Genomic DNA, 21,802 nt, shown 5'->3' with positions numbered 1-21,802 from the left:
CGATACTTTCAAAACGACTAGGTACCGTACTGTAAACTGTTGCTGTAAATTATCTACGGTAAACATGGGAGAATACAAAGCAGAAGCGGTAACTAAAACTCGATAAGATAGCTTGGTACCTAGTTGGAGATGCACACGGCACTAGAGAAATATAAAAACGAAGAATGATTGAAAGGGAAACCGAGAATGAATGCTTTAAAAGGATACCGATAATGAAAGGAGATGACAATAATCCGTAGCGAGCTCTAACTTCTCCTCAGATAAGATTATTTGAATTGTTATTCACCATGCTAGGCTCACCCAACAAAGATTCCCGAAAAACGGTAGATAATAAAAAGATTAGGTTCAGCAAAGCTACAGAGTTCGCCTTGATGAGACTATTGCATGGAAGAATCAAGTCGTAGTAAGAAAATGCAAACTTTAACACGAATCGTGTTAACATCAATGCATGCGGTGAAAATGACACTCCCCTCAGTCCATCCCCCCTGAACATAATTGAGTCAATAATAATAATATTGAACAATATCGCGAAAAGTAGTAGAAGTATGAGCTAAGTAGGTCAGTATTCAAGCAAGTGTATAGAGTGTACTGTAGCATTGTAATAGAAGAAAAAAAAACTTCTACAATAATTAAATTCAACAGGGATAAAAAATAAATGATACGATTGAATGCTATTAAAATTAGGATTCAATGTTATTAGTTGCGATTTAAACCGAAATATATGTCAAAAGAAGCGTAAATTTGAATTGAAAATTCATTATTGAAACCTGAAAGTTAGTGAATAATATAATCATAAAAATTAATCATGATTCCCAATCAAAGCCCAATTTACAAGAATACATATTGATAGAAACAATCAATAGAAGAAAAAAAACTGTCCTCTCCGAGAATGCAAAAAATAAACAAAATAATTCAGCTTATTACATGAATTGAAAATGGTCTTATAAATAACACTCGAAACTTAGTACTAGGCACACTTGGCCATGAAAGTCTGCAGTTCATTTTCATTATTAACTGTAAATACCCTTCCTTTATCCACAGGACGAATTTTCACATTCCCAGCCCAGTCAACCCAAACATACTTGTAACCTCGCTCCCTTTGAAGTTTCTTTGCCTGAGACAATATCTTTCTTCGCACCAATGTTAGTGACCCGTTTATGTAAACTGGCTGTTCCTCACCTGGTAAGCCGAATACACGAGATGACAGTCTCCTCACCTGCTTCTTTCCACTGAGTACCTGATGAGCGACATCGCGACGCACAAACTTGGCGACTATTGCTGGCGTCGGCTGCGCAGCGCTTGCCTTCAGCCGGTGACAGATGTCGATCGCTTCGGCTCCTACGTCCACTCCAACAGCCCTACACGTCGCCAACACCAAGTCGCGAACGTTTTCATTTTCAGAGAAAGGCACTCCACGGATCTCGAGCGTATTTTTTCGTCCGTACTGCTCGAGTGCGTCCAATTTATCAGTCAAAAGTTCGACACTCTTCTTCAACTGTAGATTGTCACCCTGTAGAGCCGAAATGATTTTTTCCTGCGTCTTAATGATTTCACCTTGCTTGGTCAGTATTTCCATATTGGAAGTCAGCTTGTCCAAGCAGGACTGCAGCGATTGCTGGAGCTTTGCCTGACCCCCAGCAATCTCCTCTCTCAGTGCAAGTATAGTTTTTTCAAAAAGTTCCACTGTTATTGGCGACCGCAAATCACTTACACTAGCCACACGTTTAACTGGTGTATCCGAACTACTGTTTCTTTGGGCTCGAAGCTTTGATGTACAGTTCTTACATACCCAGGTTGACATTAGATCGAGTTCAGCCTCACTCAGGTCCCTTCCACCACCAGTACATCTTCCATGGAATATAGAATTACACTCAGTGCATACAACTTTATCCTTAGCCGAGCGATTCACGGATAATTTACACTCCTCACAAGCACTCATATTTAGATATAATATGACAAATCACGAATATTTTGTGTGAAAGAAAACGAATAAGAGAAACCGGTAGGCAATGAAAAAGAGTGCAAAAATAGAATCAGGGTAGAAATAAATAACTGAACAAGAGGCACAGCAAGAAAATAGAACTATTGCATAGCAGAGATAAGCGCGTTACGATAACAGAGCGTGAATTCAAAAGGTCTTTCCTCAACGACAGCTACTCTGATACTGATTTATTCACAATCAATGACAATTCTTGCTTCTTTTCCCCATTCGCATGCGGAATGGAAAAATTTAAACTAAATATTGTTGAAATAAGATTCAACTTGGTTAAACAGCATCACATATCCAACTCATTTAACAGAAAACTGTCTCCTTCCAAGACAGAAACAATTTTCAATTTGTGTCATCCGCTCGGAATTGTGATCATAAGCATTCAAATTACCTTTTACAAGTCAAACATCATTAGGAATGTACTCAGTGTAGAATTGGTTGCATGTCTCAGGCAGGAAGACAACGGCAGACGTGATTATTGTCCCAGAGGAGATGAACTCCACCAAATCTCCGCGATTGTTGAGCGAAGTTGGTTCGGCCCACAAAAACGTCATCTCTGACGTCATGTATGACAGCTTCTTTAGCATGCTACATGCGTGTTTTCAGTCCCTAGCGAATGGTGCTCTCATTATTGCTGGGTTTAGACAGTGGATACGATGTGCTCATTAGCAATGCTGGTATTTATAGAGTTTGACAGTGAATATGTTACAGAAATACTATGTCTATAATTTAATCTATTTGATATTATTTCTAGGAGGGTAAATTTTTAAAAAGTTTATACTTTTCGAGCATCACGTGATTCTTGACGTGAATCAAACCACACTTGTTTGTTTTCAAGTTAATTTAGTAAGATGAAAATGAGAACTAAAGACTTGACCTATTTCGGACAATGTGTAATCTTATCTAAATTGGGAGAGGAATAGCACAAGGTTACCTCATTTTTCCTCTCCCTATCATTTCGATGATGTACTTATTGTATGAATGAATAAAGAATAATGAATAATAATGAAAAAGGTTGTAATAGAATAGGATGGAAGGAATAGGTGAGCAGGATGGAGAATATGATGGATAACATTCGAAAATGGTAGAATGCAATGCAAAGAAAAGTGAAGAGATCTTTAATGGATTATGCCTGGTTGCACAGAAGCCGGTTAAATTTCAACAGTGATTAATTTTACGAGAACCAATCACAGGTCTTTTTGATAAGACGGCTTCTCTGGCTGGTTCTCATGAAATTAATAAAGCTAAAAATGCAATCTGCTTTTTTGCAACCGGAACTTCATACCAGTGTCATTATACTAGTAGGGAAGAAGAGCATCATCAATCTATAACAGACAGAGAAAATAAAACACATTATTTTTTGAAGCAGCAGCAGATTTCCATTTAATTAGAATTTTACAGAAAAAATACGAAAGCGTTCTAATCAGCTTATTTAGAGATTTTTGATAGTCATCATGTTGTCATATGATGAACTAAAAGTTCATAATATTTAGCTGAGCAGTCAGTTAATACAGGATGAAGAGGTTAAGAAAAACATAAAATTGAAAAGTTTCTATGATGAGATTTTCAAGTCTTGTCAAAAATGTATCACGAAATTTTCAAAAATTTACTTCATTACAAAGTTACATAAAAAAGTGTTCAGTAGGGTCAATTGGAAGAACATGTAGAAAACTTGGTGATCACAAAATTTTGCTGAAATCTCTTGTTTCTTGCACAAATTATTCAACTAGGAACTACTTTACAAACGCATGTCATTTTCAAAAACGTCCGCCAAATTTTAATTCTACCCTCGATCAGTTTTCCGGTAAGCCTCTCTCCGGAAAAGTGATGATTTTGTTTGGAATCGGAGGAATTTCTATCTTCTACTATTTCACGCATTTGGAAGAGGCTCCAATCACCAAACGGAAGCGGTTTATTGTGTTCGATAATAAGTCTGTTGCCAAAATGAGTACCAAAGTCAATGAACAAATGCTGAATAGTTTTGAAAAACATATGCTTGCTCCTGGTCATCCAAAGTTCAAAAAGGTAGGAAAAAGAGGTAGTCTGAGACTACTGGACTGATCAACTCGGAATTTTGCATATAGATTATCCATTTACAGAGGATTGTTATATGTTTTTTTTAAATCCTTTAAGATTTTAATAGGTCAAGTTTTTAGTTAGTCAAGTTTTTGATTTAACTCTTGCTAAGCACGGGTTATCTGCTAGTGATCATTTGAGCAAAGTAACTAGAAGAGTTGAGAGCTTCCAACTGTTTGATATAACTAAAAATATATTATATTTTCCGAAATAATATATATATATTTTTTAACATCTTTATTGCCCATAAAAACAAAATACAAAATAAAAAACTTACAAAAGAAATATTCTAGAGAGTATCAGCTGTTTAGACAATATAAAAATTTATTTACTAATAATCAAAGCTACAAAAAATCTAAGTTAACAACAAATTACCAGTAATTATAATATTTGACTGACGTTGAAGAAAAATCTTTGTATCACCCACTTATTTATCTGTTCCATCCTCTGTCTACCCCTCTTAGAAAGAGATTCTGACAATGCATTTGGCATGATATTTATTATTTTTGAGCTAAGATACCCCAATTGTCTTCGCACTATTGTCAAATCTGAATAGTTAATATTATAAATGTTATGAGATGTATTCATAAGAACTTTGAAGAATTTACTTTTCTTATGTTATTTTTTCCTCCTTTTGTCATTTGCTTTGTTAAGGCGCGATTACATTAACAAGTTTTCATGTTCGAGTGAAATCAACCATTCTTCCGAAATGAAAGTCAAGTTTACAATGAAAGAAACTTGAATCCACTATACCAATGTATGCCCCTATTTAAGTTTTGTTGATTGAAGTAGATATGGAACATGTTTGACTTTTGAATGGAACTTGAATCTTGAAGGTACAATCAAACTCAAAAATGGGAAAATGAGAAGAAACATTCATCAGTCAATATAGAATGTATAAACACAAATGAATTAGAAAGTATAATGCAGATGATGATGACAACTTTGAGATTCGATTCTTCAAATATAAATATATATTCTTGAGGCTATGAAAACTTGAATACGAGTAAACTACACTTGAAGTTTTCAAAATCGCGCATTCATCTCAAATGTTGGAGAAAATCTCTAATTTAATGTAACTGGTCTAATTTAAATGCAGCTTTACCAAAAAGTTGATACTTTTAATATTTGAAACAACTATAGCTATCATTACTGATTTTTCGAAATTTTCACAGGTGTCAGATGTTGTAAACAGCCTGCTTGGAGCCAACGAAGACATAGTTGAAATCGTGAAAGTGCCTTGGAAATTAACGGTCGTTGATCAACCAACGATCAACGCGTTTGTACTAGTTGATGGACACATAGTCGTTTTTACAGGCATGATCGATTTCTGCAGAAACACCGATCAACTTGCTGCCGTGCTAGGCCATGAGTTATCACACGTGATATTGGAACACATCCCAGAAAAACTCAGCAACGCACAGTTATTAACTATAGTCCTGATGATCCCGCTCCTGATTGTCTTCACCGTTTTCCCACTAGCTAAAGCGGTCCTTATCGAGTCTCTAATGTCAAACCTGGCTCAAGTCGCGGTTACGCTGCCGTTCAGTCGGAAACTGGAGGTTGAAGCTGATGAGGTTGGGATGATTTTAGCTGCCAGAGCGTGTTTCGATGTGAGGGAGGCCTCGAAGCTTTGGGAGAGGATGTCGAAGCAGTCCAGAGGGCAGCCGCCTGGGTTCCTCTCCACGCATCCCAGTCATGAGTCCAGAAAGGAGAGGCTCAAACAGTTGGCCGGTCCTGCAATGAATTTGAGGAAATCGTTCGGTTGTCCGCCACTGAATTGACCGATTGTGAAGTATTTGAAAAGTTGTAAGATTCAGTCGTACTATTGAATTGATAAATTGTTAAGTATCTGTGGAAGTCGTTTGGTTGTCCGCCACTGAATTGACCGATTGTGAAGTATTCGAAAAGTTGTAAGAGTGATCGCAGTATTGAATTGATTTATCATTAAATAAAGAACTCATAAAATTTATTGCACCATTGTGAAGAGTATCTGAGGAGGGCGTTTGGTTTTCCACCACTGAATTAACCGATTGTAAAGTATTTGAAAAATTGCAAGATGAAATAGCACTATTGAAATGATCTATTATAGAGTGAAGAATTCATAAAATTAATTGCACTATTAGCTGGGGAAGGCGTTTGTTGTCAAGCACTAAATTGCCCGATTCTAAAGTATTTGAGAAATATTGCAAGATTGGTCGCACTATTAAAATTATCTATTATTAAGTAAAGAACTCATAATAGTTATTTGTGCAACTAGTGCGCAAAGTGACAGTTTGCTGCACCGAAAGAAACGTTTACGCCCAAGCCGTAGGCGAGGGCGGAATGGTCTGTTGAGTGCAGCAGAGGAACTTTGCGCACGTATTTCACATTAAGTTTTTCCTACATTTACCATTGAATATGAAAAGTGGGTAATTATGGGTAAAATTGCCTGAAATGCATAAAATGTTTTTCTTTGTAATTTTATTATTGATAAAAACCTTAATCCTAAAATCCTAAAGTCCTCGTTGTCCTTGGTTATAATATATAATGAATAATAATTAGCGCGTTGTCCTTCGTTGCACCTCTGCTCACTATAGCAGCCACAGCAGTCACTGTTACCAACTTCATTTTGATTTTGCTGCACTGTTGCTCCATATAACCTACTAAGTATTTTGCGTTGCCATGTTGCAAATCTGGAGTGCAGAAAAATTTTTCCCGCACTAGAGCGGAAAAGTGATTCTTTGCGTTCTGTAATCAGTGCAGCAATGGCCACTTTTCAACGTAACTGTAGGAAAAATTAATTGCACCATTGTGAAGTATCTGAGGGAGGCTTTTGGTTTTCCACCACTAAATTGACCGATTGTAAAGTATTCGAAAAGTTGTAAGAGTGATCACACTATTGAATTGATTTATTATAAAATAAAGAACACATAACATTAATTGCACTATTGTGAAGTGTCTGAGGGAGGTGTTTGGTTGTCTGCCACTAAATTGACCGATTGTAAAGTATTTGAGAAATTGCAAGTTCAAATCGCACTAATGAATTGATGAATTGTAAAGTATCTGAGGGAAGAGTTTGATTGTCCATCACTGAATTGACTTATTGTAAAGTAATTGAGAAATTGCAAAACTGATCACACTTTTGAATTGAACAAATGTGAATTTTTCGAGAACGAACAAATAATGAGTTTTAGGAATCACATAATTTTTATTGAATTGACCAATATTCTAGTGTTTCTGAATAAGAGATTCTTGTATCAATAAAAATAGAAACTAAATTATGGCAAATTCGTCATGATACTTCTACATGAGTTCATTGTAAGTTGTTAATTCATCAACGTTTTCCTAATTGAAGGGCGATTACGACACTAGCCTCAACATGAAAATTTTAAAGTTCCAGTAATACAACTCTCAACCTCACATCAATACAAACAAGTTAGTTGCAAGATCTTGACAAATATGATATGGGAATAATGTGATAAATATGATGTTTATGTGATAAATATATGACCTTGTATGTAACAATTTGGATAATATTCTTAGTTTGAATCAGTAGTCAGTAAGTCATGAATCAGTTTTCAAAATGTAGACCCTAAATAATAATCTTCTTCGACAACTCAAATCAATTTTGAAATGTGGACCTTCAATACCCTCTAATCAGTGAAGGACGTGAACTTCAAATCAGTTTTGAAATGTAAATACACCATATTTTTCTTGGGTGTACTAGTTCTACCATGAAGGAGAAATAGCATTAAAGATATTTGGAGGAAAATATTAATAAATTGGCATATATGGAAAAAGAAATCTGGTGTGGCACACTCCCACAACTTTCCTTGCCTTTACGACAATTGATTACCTGACGCTAGTGTTCCCGCGCATCCAAAGTCTACTAATTCAAAGATCTTAGCCAGCTGGTGTCAGGACAATAACGCTGGAGACAAACGATGTCTGCTATCTCTTCATAGTGAATGATTTCTTAGAATCAACTGTTGCCAACACTTTACAATTAAAATAATCACATTTTATCGAATTTCGAGTTTATTTTCAATTTTAGGTGAAAATTTTACTGAACATTAATTGTAGAGACTTTCATGCTCAATCTTTTCCACCTAAAATTTTCTGTTTAAATTGTATCTGAAGCCTGATAATTGGGAATCTAAAATCAAACTTTGCATAGATGAAGCGGAGCTCCTGGAATTTTTAAAGATATGGGACTTGTGAAAATTGATAGAGCTTATCAATGACTATTCTAGGTATGAATTTGATCAAAATCGTTGGAGCCGTTTTCGAGAAAATCGCGAAAACCCCTGTTTTTGACGACATTTCCGCAATTTTAGCCGCCATCTTGAATTGAATTTGATCGAGAATGTTCATGTCGGATCCTTAGAGTGTAAGGACCTTAAGTTCCAAATTTCAAGTCGTTCCGTTAATTGGGAGATGAGATATCGTGTACACAGACGCACATACACTCATATACACACACACACACACACACACACACACACACACACACACCACACACACACACACACCACACACACACACACACACACATACACACACACACACATACATACAGACCAATACCCAAAAACCACTTTTTGGACTCAGGGGACCTTGAAACGTATAGAAATTTACAAATAGGGGTACCTAAATTTTTTTCGGAAAGAAATACTTTCCTTACCTATGGTAATAGGGCAAGGAAAGTAAAATAAAAGGAAACGGGATTCAGTTTTAAGGAGTACTGCCAGCTGGGCATAATTATGTAACTCCAAAAAGGACGTTACTAAACTTGTCACAACCAACGTGGAGCATATATATTATATGTACAAGTCAAACACGGCTTCACAATATTGATAAATAAGTATATTTACGAAAGATAGCATTGAAGATATTCAGATAGAGATATTTTTTCTCTATGGTCCTACTCCAAGAACTTTCTGAACTATATCCCACCTTTTCAAGTCCGATTCACAGTAGTTCCGTAGGCACAATATCACCAGCATTCTAAGAGCAGCATCTGTCATCGGTTATGCAAATGACGCACTGTGACAAGTATAGAAGCAGCCGGTTCCATACCAATACCAACAAGCCACAGCTGCCTATGTTTATATGATAAATAGGCTCGCATCTTCTCTTCAAGTGGAGCTTCCAAGGGAATAACAGATTGCCAATTATCTTGCAGCGAAATGCCAACTGTAAAATCGTCTAATCTTTGCTAATTGGGGTTGGGATGTAATGCATATTATTTTGTGCAACATGAGGAACTTGGAGAAATGTATAATAATTATCATTTACAGCAAGTTACAATATTGTAGATTGAGGATATTTGTGATAATTCATCAAATGAATACATTATGAACCATCTATTTTGAAGAGAACATAAATAATTATATTATTCTAGGAAAGCATTGTGCCTCATGAGGAACTTGTTTACCATTTACATCATGTTTCAATGATTTTGAATTTTAGATGTTTGTGATAATTATTAAAATGAATACATCACGAACCATCTATTCTGAAGGAAGCATACATGATTTTAGGGGAGATATTCCAAGCATTGTAATATCGATGTCATGTCAAGGCTTGAAAACGTACCGATCTACATAATTTTCTATCAATAACCGAACGTAGTGAGGTCTATATTTTAACTCGGATTTTCTTTTGTCTGTCTGTCTGTATGTGAATGTGGCACTCAGACACAGACAATCAATCATTTAATATTAGAATGTCCAATTTTTAAATTTAATGGAATCCTTGACGAGGTGCATCAAGCAACACCAAATTCACATTCAATGGCTTGACGCACTGAATTTAACTGTGTGACTTCTACTTTGTAAATAAAATTATGTGATGTGCTCTATCTCATACGATATATATATATATATATTATATATATATATATATATATATATATATATATATATATATATATATATATATATATATATATATTTGAAGTCATTGATATAGATATAGTTCTGTTCTAAGTTGCACATTATTAAAAAAATTCATTTTATCTAAAATGAATAATGAGAAAATGTCACTTCCATGGATAACCAATTCCATGGAGGTGACTAAATCTCCATGGAGGTGACTTAGAATTCAATAAAATTATTTTGTTATATGATATGCTCTGAAGCATATCAGAAAAGGCATACAGTGGTAGGGATACAACGGCTGCTATGTTGCCGTTGTTTGCCGGCTAGCGTTCTCCAACTTCCAGTGAGTATTCAAGCGCTCATGTTGAACATAGGAAGTTTCCTCTCTGCAATCACAGACTCGACTGACTCTATTCGACAAATTGACAACTGCGCTTCCATCTATGACTCAATCCATCACTGCAATTGGCTGATATCCCTCCATTTCTCTGCGCCGCAAATTCCTCAAAGTCTGAAGTCGATTTGCATGAAGTATAGTTCTGGGTAGATGTGACAGATGTAACAGGCAAGACGATATTTGATTTCGTTGAATTGTATGTTCCATTTCACATGAACTCTCAATTTCAATTCGAACAATTTATCCGTAGCAATTTAAGGGGTCTTACAATAAATTTGATCTGTATTTCTAATAATTTATTTGTATTTTGTATTACAGGAGTCATGCAGAGTGCGCCCTACTCCAAAACAACGGTAATCTGTTTCGGCGCCACTCTCCTTAGTTTTTTCATCATACTTCTACTGAGCAATACTCGACTTCCCGAAGCAAGTAAGTTTCATCTATTATCAATCAATGTAGTATTCATAAATCAATTCATCAATGAAATAACCTGATTCACGTATTCTAATATGTAGAAAAACCCACAGCTTAATATCAAATATAAAGGATATTTTGCCAAGTTCAGTTTGAAGCTACTAGTATAGTTATGGATAATATGAAAAGCTATTTGAAGCTAGTATTCATAAATAAATTCATCAATGAAATAACTTGATTCATTTATTCTTAGATGTAGAAAAACCCGCAGCTTAATATGAAATATGAAGGATATTTTGCCAAGTTCAGTTTGAAGCTACTAGTATAGTTATGGATAATATGAAAAGCTATTTGAAGCTAGTATTCATGAATAAATTCATCAATGAAATAACCTGATTCACGTATTCTAATATATGTAGAAAAACCCACAGCTTAATATCAAATATAAAGGATATTTTGTTCAGTTTGGAGCTACTTAGAGGTGCGAACAGAACGATTAAGTTAAATTATTATTGGAAAACCTTATTCACCGATTCTTTCATGTATATAAGCTAGTTTCATGTGGTTTTTAGCAGGCTATAATATAGCGATACTATTGCAAAATTGAAGTGTGTACAACAGGGTAAAGTTCTTGGCAGGAGAGGTGTTGGTAGGAGACGAATCTCCTGGTTAAATAACTTGAGAACATGGTTTGCAGTGTCCACCCCGGAACTTTTTAGAGCGGCTGTCAACAAGGTTATAATTGCCAGAATGATTGCCAACATTCGGTAACGGATAGGCACCAGAAGATTGCAAAGTTCAAAGCTAATTGGAGGTGTGAACAGAACGAGTAAGTCCCGGTCGATTCCACGTTCCACGATGTCACGAAACAGAAGCTGCTGGCAATGATAGAAACATTTCGAGACATAGATATGGATATGGAATCTCAGCATCTGGCAATGATGGACACATTTGGAGTCATCGATATAGATATAGAATTTCAGCAGCTGGCAATAATAAACACATTTGGAGTCATCGATATACATAATTATAGAATCTCAGCAGCTGGCAATAATAAACACATTTGGAATCATCAATATAGATATAGAATCTCAGCAGCTGACAATGATTGAAGCATTTCGTGTCATCGATATAGATTAAGAATCTCAGCAGCTGACAATGATAAACACTTTTGGTGTCATCGATATAGATTTAGAATCTCAGCAGCTGGCAATAATAAACAAATTTGGATTCATAGAATATCAAAAGCTGGCAAAGATAAGCACATTTGGAGTCATCGATATACATATAGAATCTCAGCAGCTGACAATGATTGAAGTATTTCGTGTCATCGATATAGATTTAGAATATTAGCAACTGGCAATAATAAACACATTTCGTGTCATCGATATAGATATAGAATCTCAGCAGCTGACAATGATAAACAAATTTGGAGTCATAGAATCTCAGAAGCTGGCAATGATAAGCACATTTGGAGTCATCGATATACATATAGAATCTCAGCAGCTGACAATGATTGAAGCATTTCGTGTCATCGATATAGATTTAGAATATTAGCAACTGGCAATGATAAACACTTTTGGTGTCATCGATATAGATTTAGAATCTCAGCAGCTGACAATGATAAACAAATTTGGAGTCATAGAATCTCAGAAGCTGGCAATGATAAGCACATTTGGAGTCATCGATATACATATAGAATCTCAGCAGCTGACAATGATAAACACATGTTGAGTCATTGATATAGATCTATGGATACAGCATTTCGATAGCGAGCTGAAATCTACATATCGACCTTACCGTTCTGATCGTACCCTTAGTCTAGCTACACACACATCGATTTTTGTTCGTACATTTTTTCGCCGTCCTTATAGACTCTATTAGATTGAACAGATGATTTCCAACAGATGATGTTTGTCAAGTTCCATTTAATCTGATAGAATTCATTTTTTGCCGTCCTTATAAATTCTTTTAGATTAAATAGACTTGTGATAATTGTGGATGAATAAATAAATTGATGATGCTTGTCAAGCTCCGTCTAATCTGATAGAATTCATAGGGACGGCAAAACATCGTGCGAGCAGAAATCGATGTGTGTGAAGTAGCTAGTCTTAATGATATGATAGACCCAATTATTATCATTGTTATTAGAAATTCAAAAGTTTGATGAGCTATACAAGACATATCATTGAATACAGTAGGCTACATTTTCTGTTGATTTCTCTAGATAACTTTCAATGTCATCCTGTTGAAAAGATATCATTAGATAACAATGTTTCATTTAATCTGATAGAGTTCATAAGGACGGCAAAAAATCATGTGAACAAAAATCGATGTGTGTGAAGTAGCTAGTGTTACTGATATATTAAACCCTATTATTATTGATATTAGAAATTTGAAAGTCTAGTGAGCTAAAGAAGACATCATTGAATGTAGTAGACTACATTATCTGTAGATTTCTCAAGATAACTTCCAATGTCATTCTGTTAGAAAGATAATATTAGATAACAATTTGGAATATTGCAAATTGCTGACCTCACTCGAATCATTGACACATCCAAACTCAATTCCCGACACGCTGTTAATGTCCATTGTTCCGTCAATGTGCCTCTAATTATATCAGGACAATCGATTCGCCAGAATTCCAAGATGAATTTGATGCGAACGATACAATTCATCCGAATTCATGAATGAATGGAAGCGTCGATTCATCACTTCCACACAATTTGAGTAATTGCTCAACTTGTTCCGCAATGATAAGTCATCAGCTACTTTTTCCGAACGGGAATAATGCCGAGAGCCGTAATTAATCCGGGTGAGATTCTGTTTGATTAATTGCCCCACTTGGGAAAGTTTGCTCGTTCAAAGAAGAAGAGCTGAAGCAATTCCTTACGATTGGATTAATAGAAATTAATACCTTTTTGATTTTTGCTCTCACTGTCTAATTAAAACACTGCGATGATTTATAATTCGACGGCAGTTTTGGAGCACCTCCAGTTGCGCTTCGCCTGTAGAACTCATTATAAGTTGAATAATTTTTGCGGTCTGATAAAGAATTTTTGTCGATTGATGATAGGATTTTCACGTCGATGAGAATGCAACTTCGTATGCGATATCGTCAAGGGTGGAGATGAAAGCATAGAATGAACAATCTTTCCTCAAGGGTGGAGATAAAAGTTGTGTTAGGGTGGAGATAAAAGTTGTGTTTCTTTTCTGGCTTAAAAATTTGCAAAATTACTCAACAATTTCCAATTTGTGGAGATTTGAGTGATTTTTTTTTGTTTTTAATCAGTATTTAAATATCAAAATTCAAAATTTTTATCTTTGTCATTAGTTTTGAAGTGAAAATTGGACTTTTTGAAGTGAAAGTGAAATCTTAACCTTATTCTTTTTGAAACTTTTATTTGTAAAAATTTGGGAGAAGACAGTTCTGGGCTATGCCTGTTGTCTTCTCCCAATCATAATATATTTATTATAATCATGATTTGTAATTGTCAATGAAATAAATAAATAGATAAATAAATAAATAAAAGCATAGAATGAACAATCTTTCCATTCATGTTTCTATGTATAGGTTTTCGCTGATAAAAGTTATCATTGGACAATGCAGATAGCGCTATCCTTCTCAAGCTCCACAACGTTGCCAGATCGTTTTTTAACGATGTAGAAATATAATTTTTGTTAACAGAATATTATTTCATCTCAATCATAGAAATTTATCATTTGATAATTGGGAAATATATTTTAATAGTTGCACATAGAGGAGATAAGGATGATAGACAAGGATAGCAACACCAATTGTTAATCAAATACTACCATCATAACGTGGACCTTACTATAGAAAGATGAAACAAAGATGATAAGTTGGCTTATCAGCTGTGCTAATATTGAAGTTGTTTTTCTTTTTTGGCTCAAAATTTTGCAAAATTACTCAAAAATTTCCAATTTATAGAGATTTGAGTGAAATATTTTTGTTTTTAATCAGTTTTCAAATATCAAAATTCAAAATTTTTAGTTTAGTCATTAGTTTTGAAGTGGAAATTGGACTTTTTAAAGTGAAAGTGAAATCTTAACCTTATTCTTTTTTGAAACTTTCATTTGTAAAAATTTGGGAGAAGACAGTTTTGGGCTATGCCTGTTGTCTTCTCCCAATCATATTATAATTATGATCTGTAATTGCCAATGAAATAAATAAATAAATAAAATAAGAAGATGATACACAGATGATACGAAGAAGATACAAGGATGATAGACAAGGATAGCAACACCAATGTTAATCAAATACTGCCATTATAACGTGCACCCCACTATAGGAGGTCTGTGAACGGCAGCCGGCTAACCTCATAGCAAACAGACACAACTCTACTGCTCTGTCCCTTTCAGTGTGTCAACATTCATTGGCAAACAGCCCTGGGGACATTGCAACGCTCTAATTTCTATTAATTAATTCGTGTTCCGGACATTGTCTCTTGTCAAAGTATCCTGCTGTAAGTTGTAGGTCTCACTAACTCATATAATTGACCGAGCGAAGTGAGGTCTAAGATTCAAGTCGACGGTTTTGCATTTCTCTTAATGTTTAAATGTTTATAATATGTTTGAATGTTGCGCATTTACGGCGAAACGCGGTAATAGATTTTCATGAAATTTGACATGAAATTTTCATGAAAAGGTATGTTCCTCTTTAAATTGCGCGTCGACGTATATACAAGGTTTTTGGAAATTTTGCATTTCAAGGATGATATAAAAGGAAAAGGAAGCCTCCTTCATACGCCAATATTACCGTAAAAATCAGACTATAGAATTATTCATCATAAATCAGCTGTCCAGTGGACTATAATACTACCCATTCAAAAACATCGAACATCTTGAAAATGTATCTTTCCATTAACGTTAGTAGACAGTTGACTATAATACTGCCCGTTCAAAAACATCGAACATCTTGAAAATTGTATCTTTCCATCAACGTTGTAGACAGTTACAGCCAGACCTGACAACAGCGCTCACACTCACATTCCGGGACGACACGTCACGGTACGATATAGGACATAAAGCTCTATGTTTATTTAGGATATTTTCTAGACATTTTTAGTTGACAAATTATTTATTAATTTTTGAGAAAACATAACAACAGGTCAATGTAACTTACTGAGCGCGAGGTCTACTGTTCACAGAACTACTAGTATATAAAAAATATATTAATTTCATTTACACAAGTACAAAATCAAAACAGAGATTGGGAGGGGAACAACGAAATAAAACTGATTCTATCTACTAGTAGTTCTGTGAACAGTAGACCTCGCGCTCACTATGTTACATTGATCTGCTGTTACGTTTTCTCAAAAATTAATAAATAATTTATCAATTTAAAATGTCTAGAAAAAATCCTATATAAACATAGAGCTTTCTGCCCTATCGTACCGTGACGGAATGTGAGTGTGAGCGCTGTTATCAGGTCTGGCTGCAACTGTTATCACAACGTTGATGGAAACTACATTTTGAAGATGTTCAATGTTTTTGAACGGGTAGTATTATAGTCAACTGTCTACTAACGTTGATGGAAAGATACATTTTAAAGATGTTTGATGTTTTTGAACGGGTAGTATTATGGTCCACTAGACAGCTGATTTATAATGAAAAATTTCATAGTCTGATTTTTACTCTAATATTGGCGTATGAAGGAGGCTCCTTTTCCTCTTATATTATCCTTGAAATGGAAAATTTCCAAAAACCTTGTATATACGTCGACGCGCAATTTAGAAAGGAACATACCTGTCAAATTTCACGGAAATCTGTTACCGCGTTTCGCCGTGAATGCGCAATATATAAACATATATAAACATTTAAACATTAAGAGAAATACCAAACCGTCGACTTGAATCTTAGACCTCACATCGCTCGGTCAAAAAATAGTTCATTCATAAATGAGATATATTTTTTATGATTCAATAATAAGTTTTCATGATTGAGATGGAACATTTTGATAAAGTATTTGACCTATTGAAAGACAACATTCAAGGTAGCCTATATCTTTCGTTGGCAGTACGGGAGGGCATTTGATTCACAGTACAGTTTTTATGATGTATTGTTTTTACAATTCATGTTTCATTCATGATGATTCGATTCAACACATTTTTCTACATTATCTTCAAATAATTGGTCAACAGTTCGGCTTTGGAGAAGGATAGAGATATGAAGGATCATCAGCTTAGATTTGCTCTGATCTGCTTTATCTGAAGACAGACAAGGATAGAAAACCAATGTTGTTGATCAGATGCTGACTTAAGACGTGAATAATCACTCCACTATGAAACGATTCAACCATCAACTGCAATCTATCGGACAAAGATGTTATGAACCAGGCTCGACTACTTAAACTATCCACCAATTACAAGCGAGTAGCTCACTCCTCTACTTTCTCATTGACCAATCAGAGCTCTGAGTCGCCATTTTGTGGTACGGAACAAACCCAAAAATCTGGTGTGGCGCACTCACATAACTTTCCTTGTTATAAAAATTTATCACCTGACGCTAGTGTTCCCGCGCATCTCAAGTCTACTATTCAAATATTTGAGCCAGCTGGTGACAGGGCAATAACGCTGGAGACACACATGAGGTCTGCTATCTCTTCATAGTGAATGATTTAATAGAATCAACAATAATTTGCAATTGAATAATCACATTTTCTCGAATTCAAAGCTTATTTTCAATTTTAGGTGAAAATGTTACTGAACATTAATTGTAGAGATTTTCATGCTCAATCTACTCCACTTGATTTTTTTTTTGTTTCAATTGTATCTGGAGCATGGTAATTGGGAATCTATCTGCATTGATGGGGCGGAGCTCCTGATGATTAATGACTATTTTAGGTATGAATTTGATCAAAATCGTTGGAGCCGTTTCCGAGAAAATCACGAAAAACCCTGTTTTTGACAACATTTTCGCCATTTTAGCCGCCATCGTGAATTGCATTTGATCGAAATTGTTCGTGTCGGATCCTTATAGTGAAAGGACCTTAAGTTCCAAATTTCAAGTCATTTCGTTAATTGGGAGATGAGATATCGTGTACACAGATGCACATATACTCATAAGCTGCGTACACATATACGCTCTTCCAATCCGCACCGAGCACGCTGCTCCTTCGTACCGCCCTCGTTCCTCCATCGAACCACAGTCGCGCCGCCCACGCACCCATCATGAACGTTACGGAATATGCTTCTCGCGTTCCCCGGTCGAACCACTGTTGCTCCCCGGTCGATCATCAATCGCTCTGCTGGAGTGACGTTCGTTGCGGAGCAGAGCGAAAGTCTGTACGCACCTTTACACACACACACACACACCACACACACACACACACACACACACACACACACACACACACACACACACATACAGACCAATAACCAAAAACCAGTTTCAGGGGACCTTGAAACGTATAGAAATTTAGAAATTGGGGTACATTAATTTTTTTCGGAAAGCAATACTTTCCTTACCTATGGTAATAGGGCAAGGAAAAAAATAAATTGTAGCTGTGTGGGGAGTACATTGTGATTGGCGGAGTATATCCATTTTCAACTGATGTTCATAGTAGGAATTGGTTGATGATTTAGTACTGAGTTATCATCCTCATTCATTATCCCAATCTAACTCTTTGTTAATGGAGATTATTTGCAGCTCAAACTTTGCAGATGGGTCTGTATATATCAGATTTGTAGATTTCAATTAATTTCTCGTGACATTACATCAATTGAATGAAAAAGACTAAGAAATTGTCAAAAAACCACTGATTTAAGTGGTTTCAGAGATTGACAATGGTGTAATAACCGAAACCGGTCTTTCTAATTATCAATAAATCTGTGGTTTTTGACAATTTCTTAGTCTTTTCCATTCAATATGAATGATTACCACAATATCAACTTCTCAACTACACAACAAGTGAAACATTACATCAAATTCACTTTTCAACTGGCAAATTCACAGTCAAGTAATTCCTTGACATATCTGAGTGAGACTCATACATTCAGTTCACATGGAATATGAGGTTCATAGTCGGATTTGTTGAATTCGGACTTCGGACTTTTATTGACTTTGATGTTTATTGCAACGGTGAGTATTTGGAAAATTTTCGAACACAGATTATAATGTTGACTCAAATATTTTTTCGCCACACTGCACAGAAAGCAGCTGTTTTCCAGTCCCTACGTAGATCTGAAAGACCTTGTTTGCAGACGACGTCAGAAAAGGGTTTCTTTTCTGGTCTAGGCCAGAAAGTTGTTTCTTTCCAGCCACTCATGGAAGTAGTTAATAAGTCATCCGCTAGATCGGGCGAGTGTCCACTTTCATCATCAGCTGAAGTCGCCATGATTTCAGTTCCAGTTTCGAATCAAACTAGTTCGCTTCGCAACCAGTTTTATTCAATTATTTATTGTTGATTAGTGCATTCCGAATTTTCAAAAATGCTTGAAGATGACTGTGGTATTCCAAGTGAAATTTTAAAAGAATCTGAAATCCTGACTGCAAATCTTCTACCACTAAAATCAAGAGATAGGTACGATAGCTTAACGAGTATTCTTTATTTTGTATTCTTTATTTATTTTGTCAGCAATACCTGTAGTGTGGCGAAAAATATCGTTCGCACCACGGGCAAAAATGTTTTTCCAGTTCTCAATCTTTTCTAGTCCTCGGCCTACGGAGAGAAAAATCTCATTTTAGGTGCGAAATATACTATTCTCACAATTATAAGCTCCTCTGCCAATATTACTCTGACCTGTGTCAAGATGTAGTATATTTGAAGACTGGAAATTTTGTGAAGAACTTCAAGACTTAACCTATTTGGGATTATGATTGTGTAATCTTAACTAAATCTAGGGGAGGAATAGCACAATACCTGTTTTTCCTCTGCCTATAATTTCGATGATGTACTTATTGTATGAATGTTTTTCTCTATAACTTAACATTCAAGTAGCCCCATAGAAATACTTAATCAGGGAATTGAATATAATACGAAATTATAATTTATGAATGATTTGATCTTTTGATTGCTGAAAATTGATGGAATATTACCAATCAGAACCTAGAACCGTCAAGTTTTCATTCTCTGTTACGATTCCTTAGTTCAATATTACATCAAAACTGCTGTTATGAAGTTCTAATCTCTTTTATTCAAACACCCCCCAAACAGAGTATATAGTGAGGTCCACGTTATAATGGCAGTATTGTATATTAGAATGGCAATGGTATTGATATTTTTGTCTATACTTCAACAATGCGGATAGTGCTATCTCTATCTTGCTTTGCTCTGTTGCCGGATCGTCAATGTAGAATTAATGAACAAAATAGTTTATTTTAATTATGAAAATTTCATTATAAATTGTTGAAAAATATGATTTCCTGCTCAATAGAATAAGTTATATGTTATTATATAATGAGAATGAACAGTTGATATTTCATCAATAAACCTGTATCAGCTACCGTCCATACAAGACAGAGGATCGGCAACGTTGCTCTCCTATCTTTCTCCACTGCCATTATAACGTAGACCTTACTGTAACATTCAATACTCTCTGAATTCCGTTGCTTCAGTTCATTATTAGATCAAAAACCCTGTTCTGAAGCTCTAATCCCTTCTATTGAAACTACAGCTCCATCAGTAATATATCTTTGCCGAATGCGACATCGCCAAAATACTTTGAAATCTCCGAAACGTTTCATTTGAATTCATCCACTGCTGCAGAACAGACAGCAAGAACAATGAGACACGGTATGAGTCATTCAATGGAAATGACACTGTCGACTGATAATAGGCCGAGTAATTCGTGGGGGGGGGGTGGACAGGGGTCATCCAGAGTAATAATGGGGTGGTGGGGGGTGTTCGTCCAATTCCACGCACAATTGAGCCTCACATCATTTGCAGCAGCAGCAGAATGGCATGCAACAATGGCATGCAACAATGGCACTGACATTATTATTGGCGGTCACCATTGTTAAGACACCCCTTACCCCTCTGTGATCGTCCCCTGTACCCCAAATCACAGCTACAACCGTTCTCTACTCTTCTATCTCCTATAGTTCTTCCTCCTCGCATCCTCATACTCTTCCTACGCATGGTATACTTCTACGTCGTACACCTGTCACCTCTTTTTTTTCTCCTTTTTTACTTTCCTTGCCCTATTACCATAGGTAAGGGAAGTATTGCTTTCCGAAAAAAATTTAGGTACCCCTATTTGTAAATTTCTATACGTTTCAAGGTCCCCTGAGTCCAAAAAAGTGGTTTTTGGGTATTGGTCTGTATGTGTGTGTGTATGAGTGTATGTGTGTCTGTGTACACGATATCTCATCTCCCAATAAACGGAATGACTTGAAATTTGGAACTTGAGGTCCTTACAATATAAGGATCCGACACGAACAATTTCGATCAAATGCAATTCAAGATGGCGGCTAAAATGGTGAATATGTTGTCGAAAAGAGTTTTTTTTTGTGATTTTCTCGAAAACGGCTCCAACGACTTTGATCAAATTTGTACCTAAGATAGTCATTGATAAGCTCTATCAACTGTCACAAGTCCCATATCTGTAAAAATTTCAGGAGCTCCGCCCCATTTTATGCAAAGTTTGATTTTAGATTCCCAATTATCAGGCTTCAGATACAATTTGAACAAAAAAATTCAAGTGGAGATAGAGCATGAAAATCTTCACAATTAATGTTCAGTAACATTTTCACCTAAATTTGAAAATAATCTCAAAATTTGAGAAAATGTGATAATTAAATTGCAAACTGTTGGCTACTGTTGATACTATTAAATCACTCACTATGAAGAGATAGCAGACTTCGTGTGTCTCCAGCGTTATTGTCCTGTCACCAGCTGGCTAAGATATGGAATAGTAGACTTGAGTTGAGTTAATGATCAAGTAGACTTGAGTTAATGTTGCTGATCAGATGCTGACTTAAGACGTGAATAATCACTCCACTATGAAACGATTTAACCATCAACTGCAATCTATCGGACATGTTATGAACCAGGCTCGACTACTTAAACTATCCACCAATTACAAGCGAGTAGCTCCC

General features: G+C 35.7%; 2 protein-coding genes across 3 annotated transcripts in view; both read left to right on the top strand.

The window, feature by feature from the left end:
* Positions 1–21,802, top strand: part of LOC111055937 — a 248,410-nt gene that overhangs the window by 94,144 nt on the left and 132,464 nt on the right. For both annotated transcript variants that reach the window (XM_039433824.1, XM_039433825.1), the window contains exon 3: positions 10,646–10,756. In XM_039433824.1, coding sequence (XP_039289758.1) covers positions 10,651–10,756 — 106 coding nt within the window. In that variant the 5' untranslated portion in view covers positions 10,646–10,650. The remainder of the gene's footprint in view (positions 1–10,645; positions 10,757–21,802) is intronic.
* Positions 3,435–6,292, top strand: LOC111063320 (metalloendopeptidase OMA1, mitochondrial-like). The gene is made up of 2 exons (XM_022351004.2): positions 3,435–4,015; positions 5,242–6,292. The coding sequence occupies exons 1-2, from the start codon at positions 3,545–3,547 to the stop codon at positions 5,848–5,850; spliced, it is 1,080 nt and encodes a 359-aa protein (XP_022206696.2). The 5' UTR covers positions 3,435–3,544; the 3' UTR covers positions 5,851–6,292.

This window comes from Nilaparvata lugens, chromosome 8 (assembly GCF_014356525.2).
Source record: "Nilaparvata lugens isolate BPH chromosome 8, ASM1435652v1, whole genome shotgun sequence".
NCBI lineage: Eukaryota > Metazoa > Arthropoda > Insecta > Hemiptera > Delphacidae > Nilaparvata > Nilaparvata lugens.
This window is presented reverse-complemented; position numbering and strand designations above follow the sequence as displayed.

Bases quoted from the DNA above. Each gene is read 5' to 3' on its own strand.
- LOC111063320 (XM_022351004.2), top strand. From the start codon at position 3,545: ATGATGAGATTTTCAAGTCTTGTCAAAAATGTATCACGAAATTTTCAA. The intron at 4,016-5,241 runs GTAGGAAAAAGA...AAATTTTCACAG, and splicing joins GTCATCCAAAGTTCAAAAAG to GTGTCAGATGTTGTAAACAG.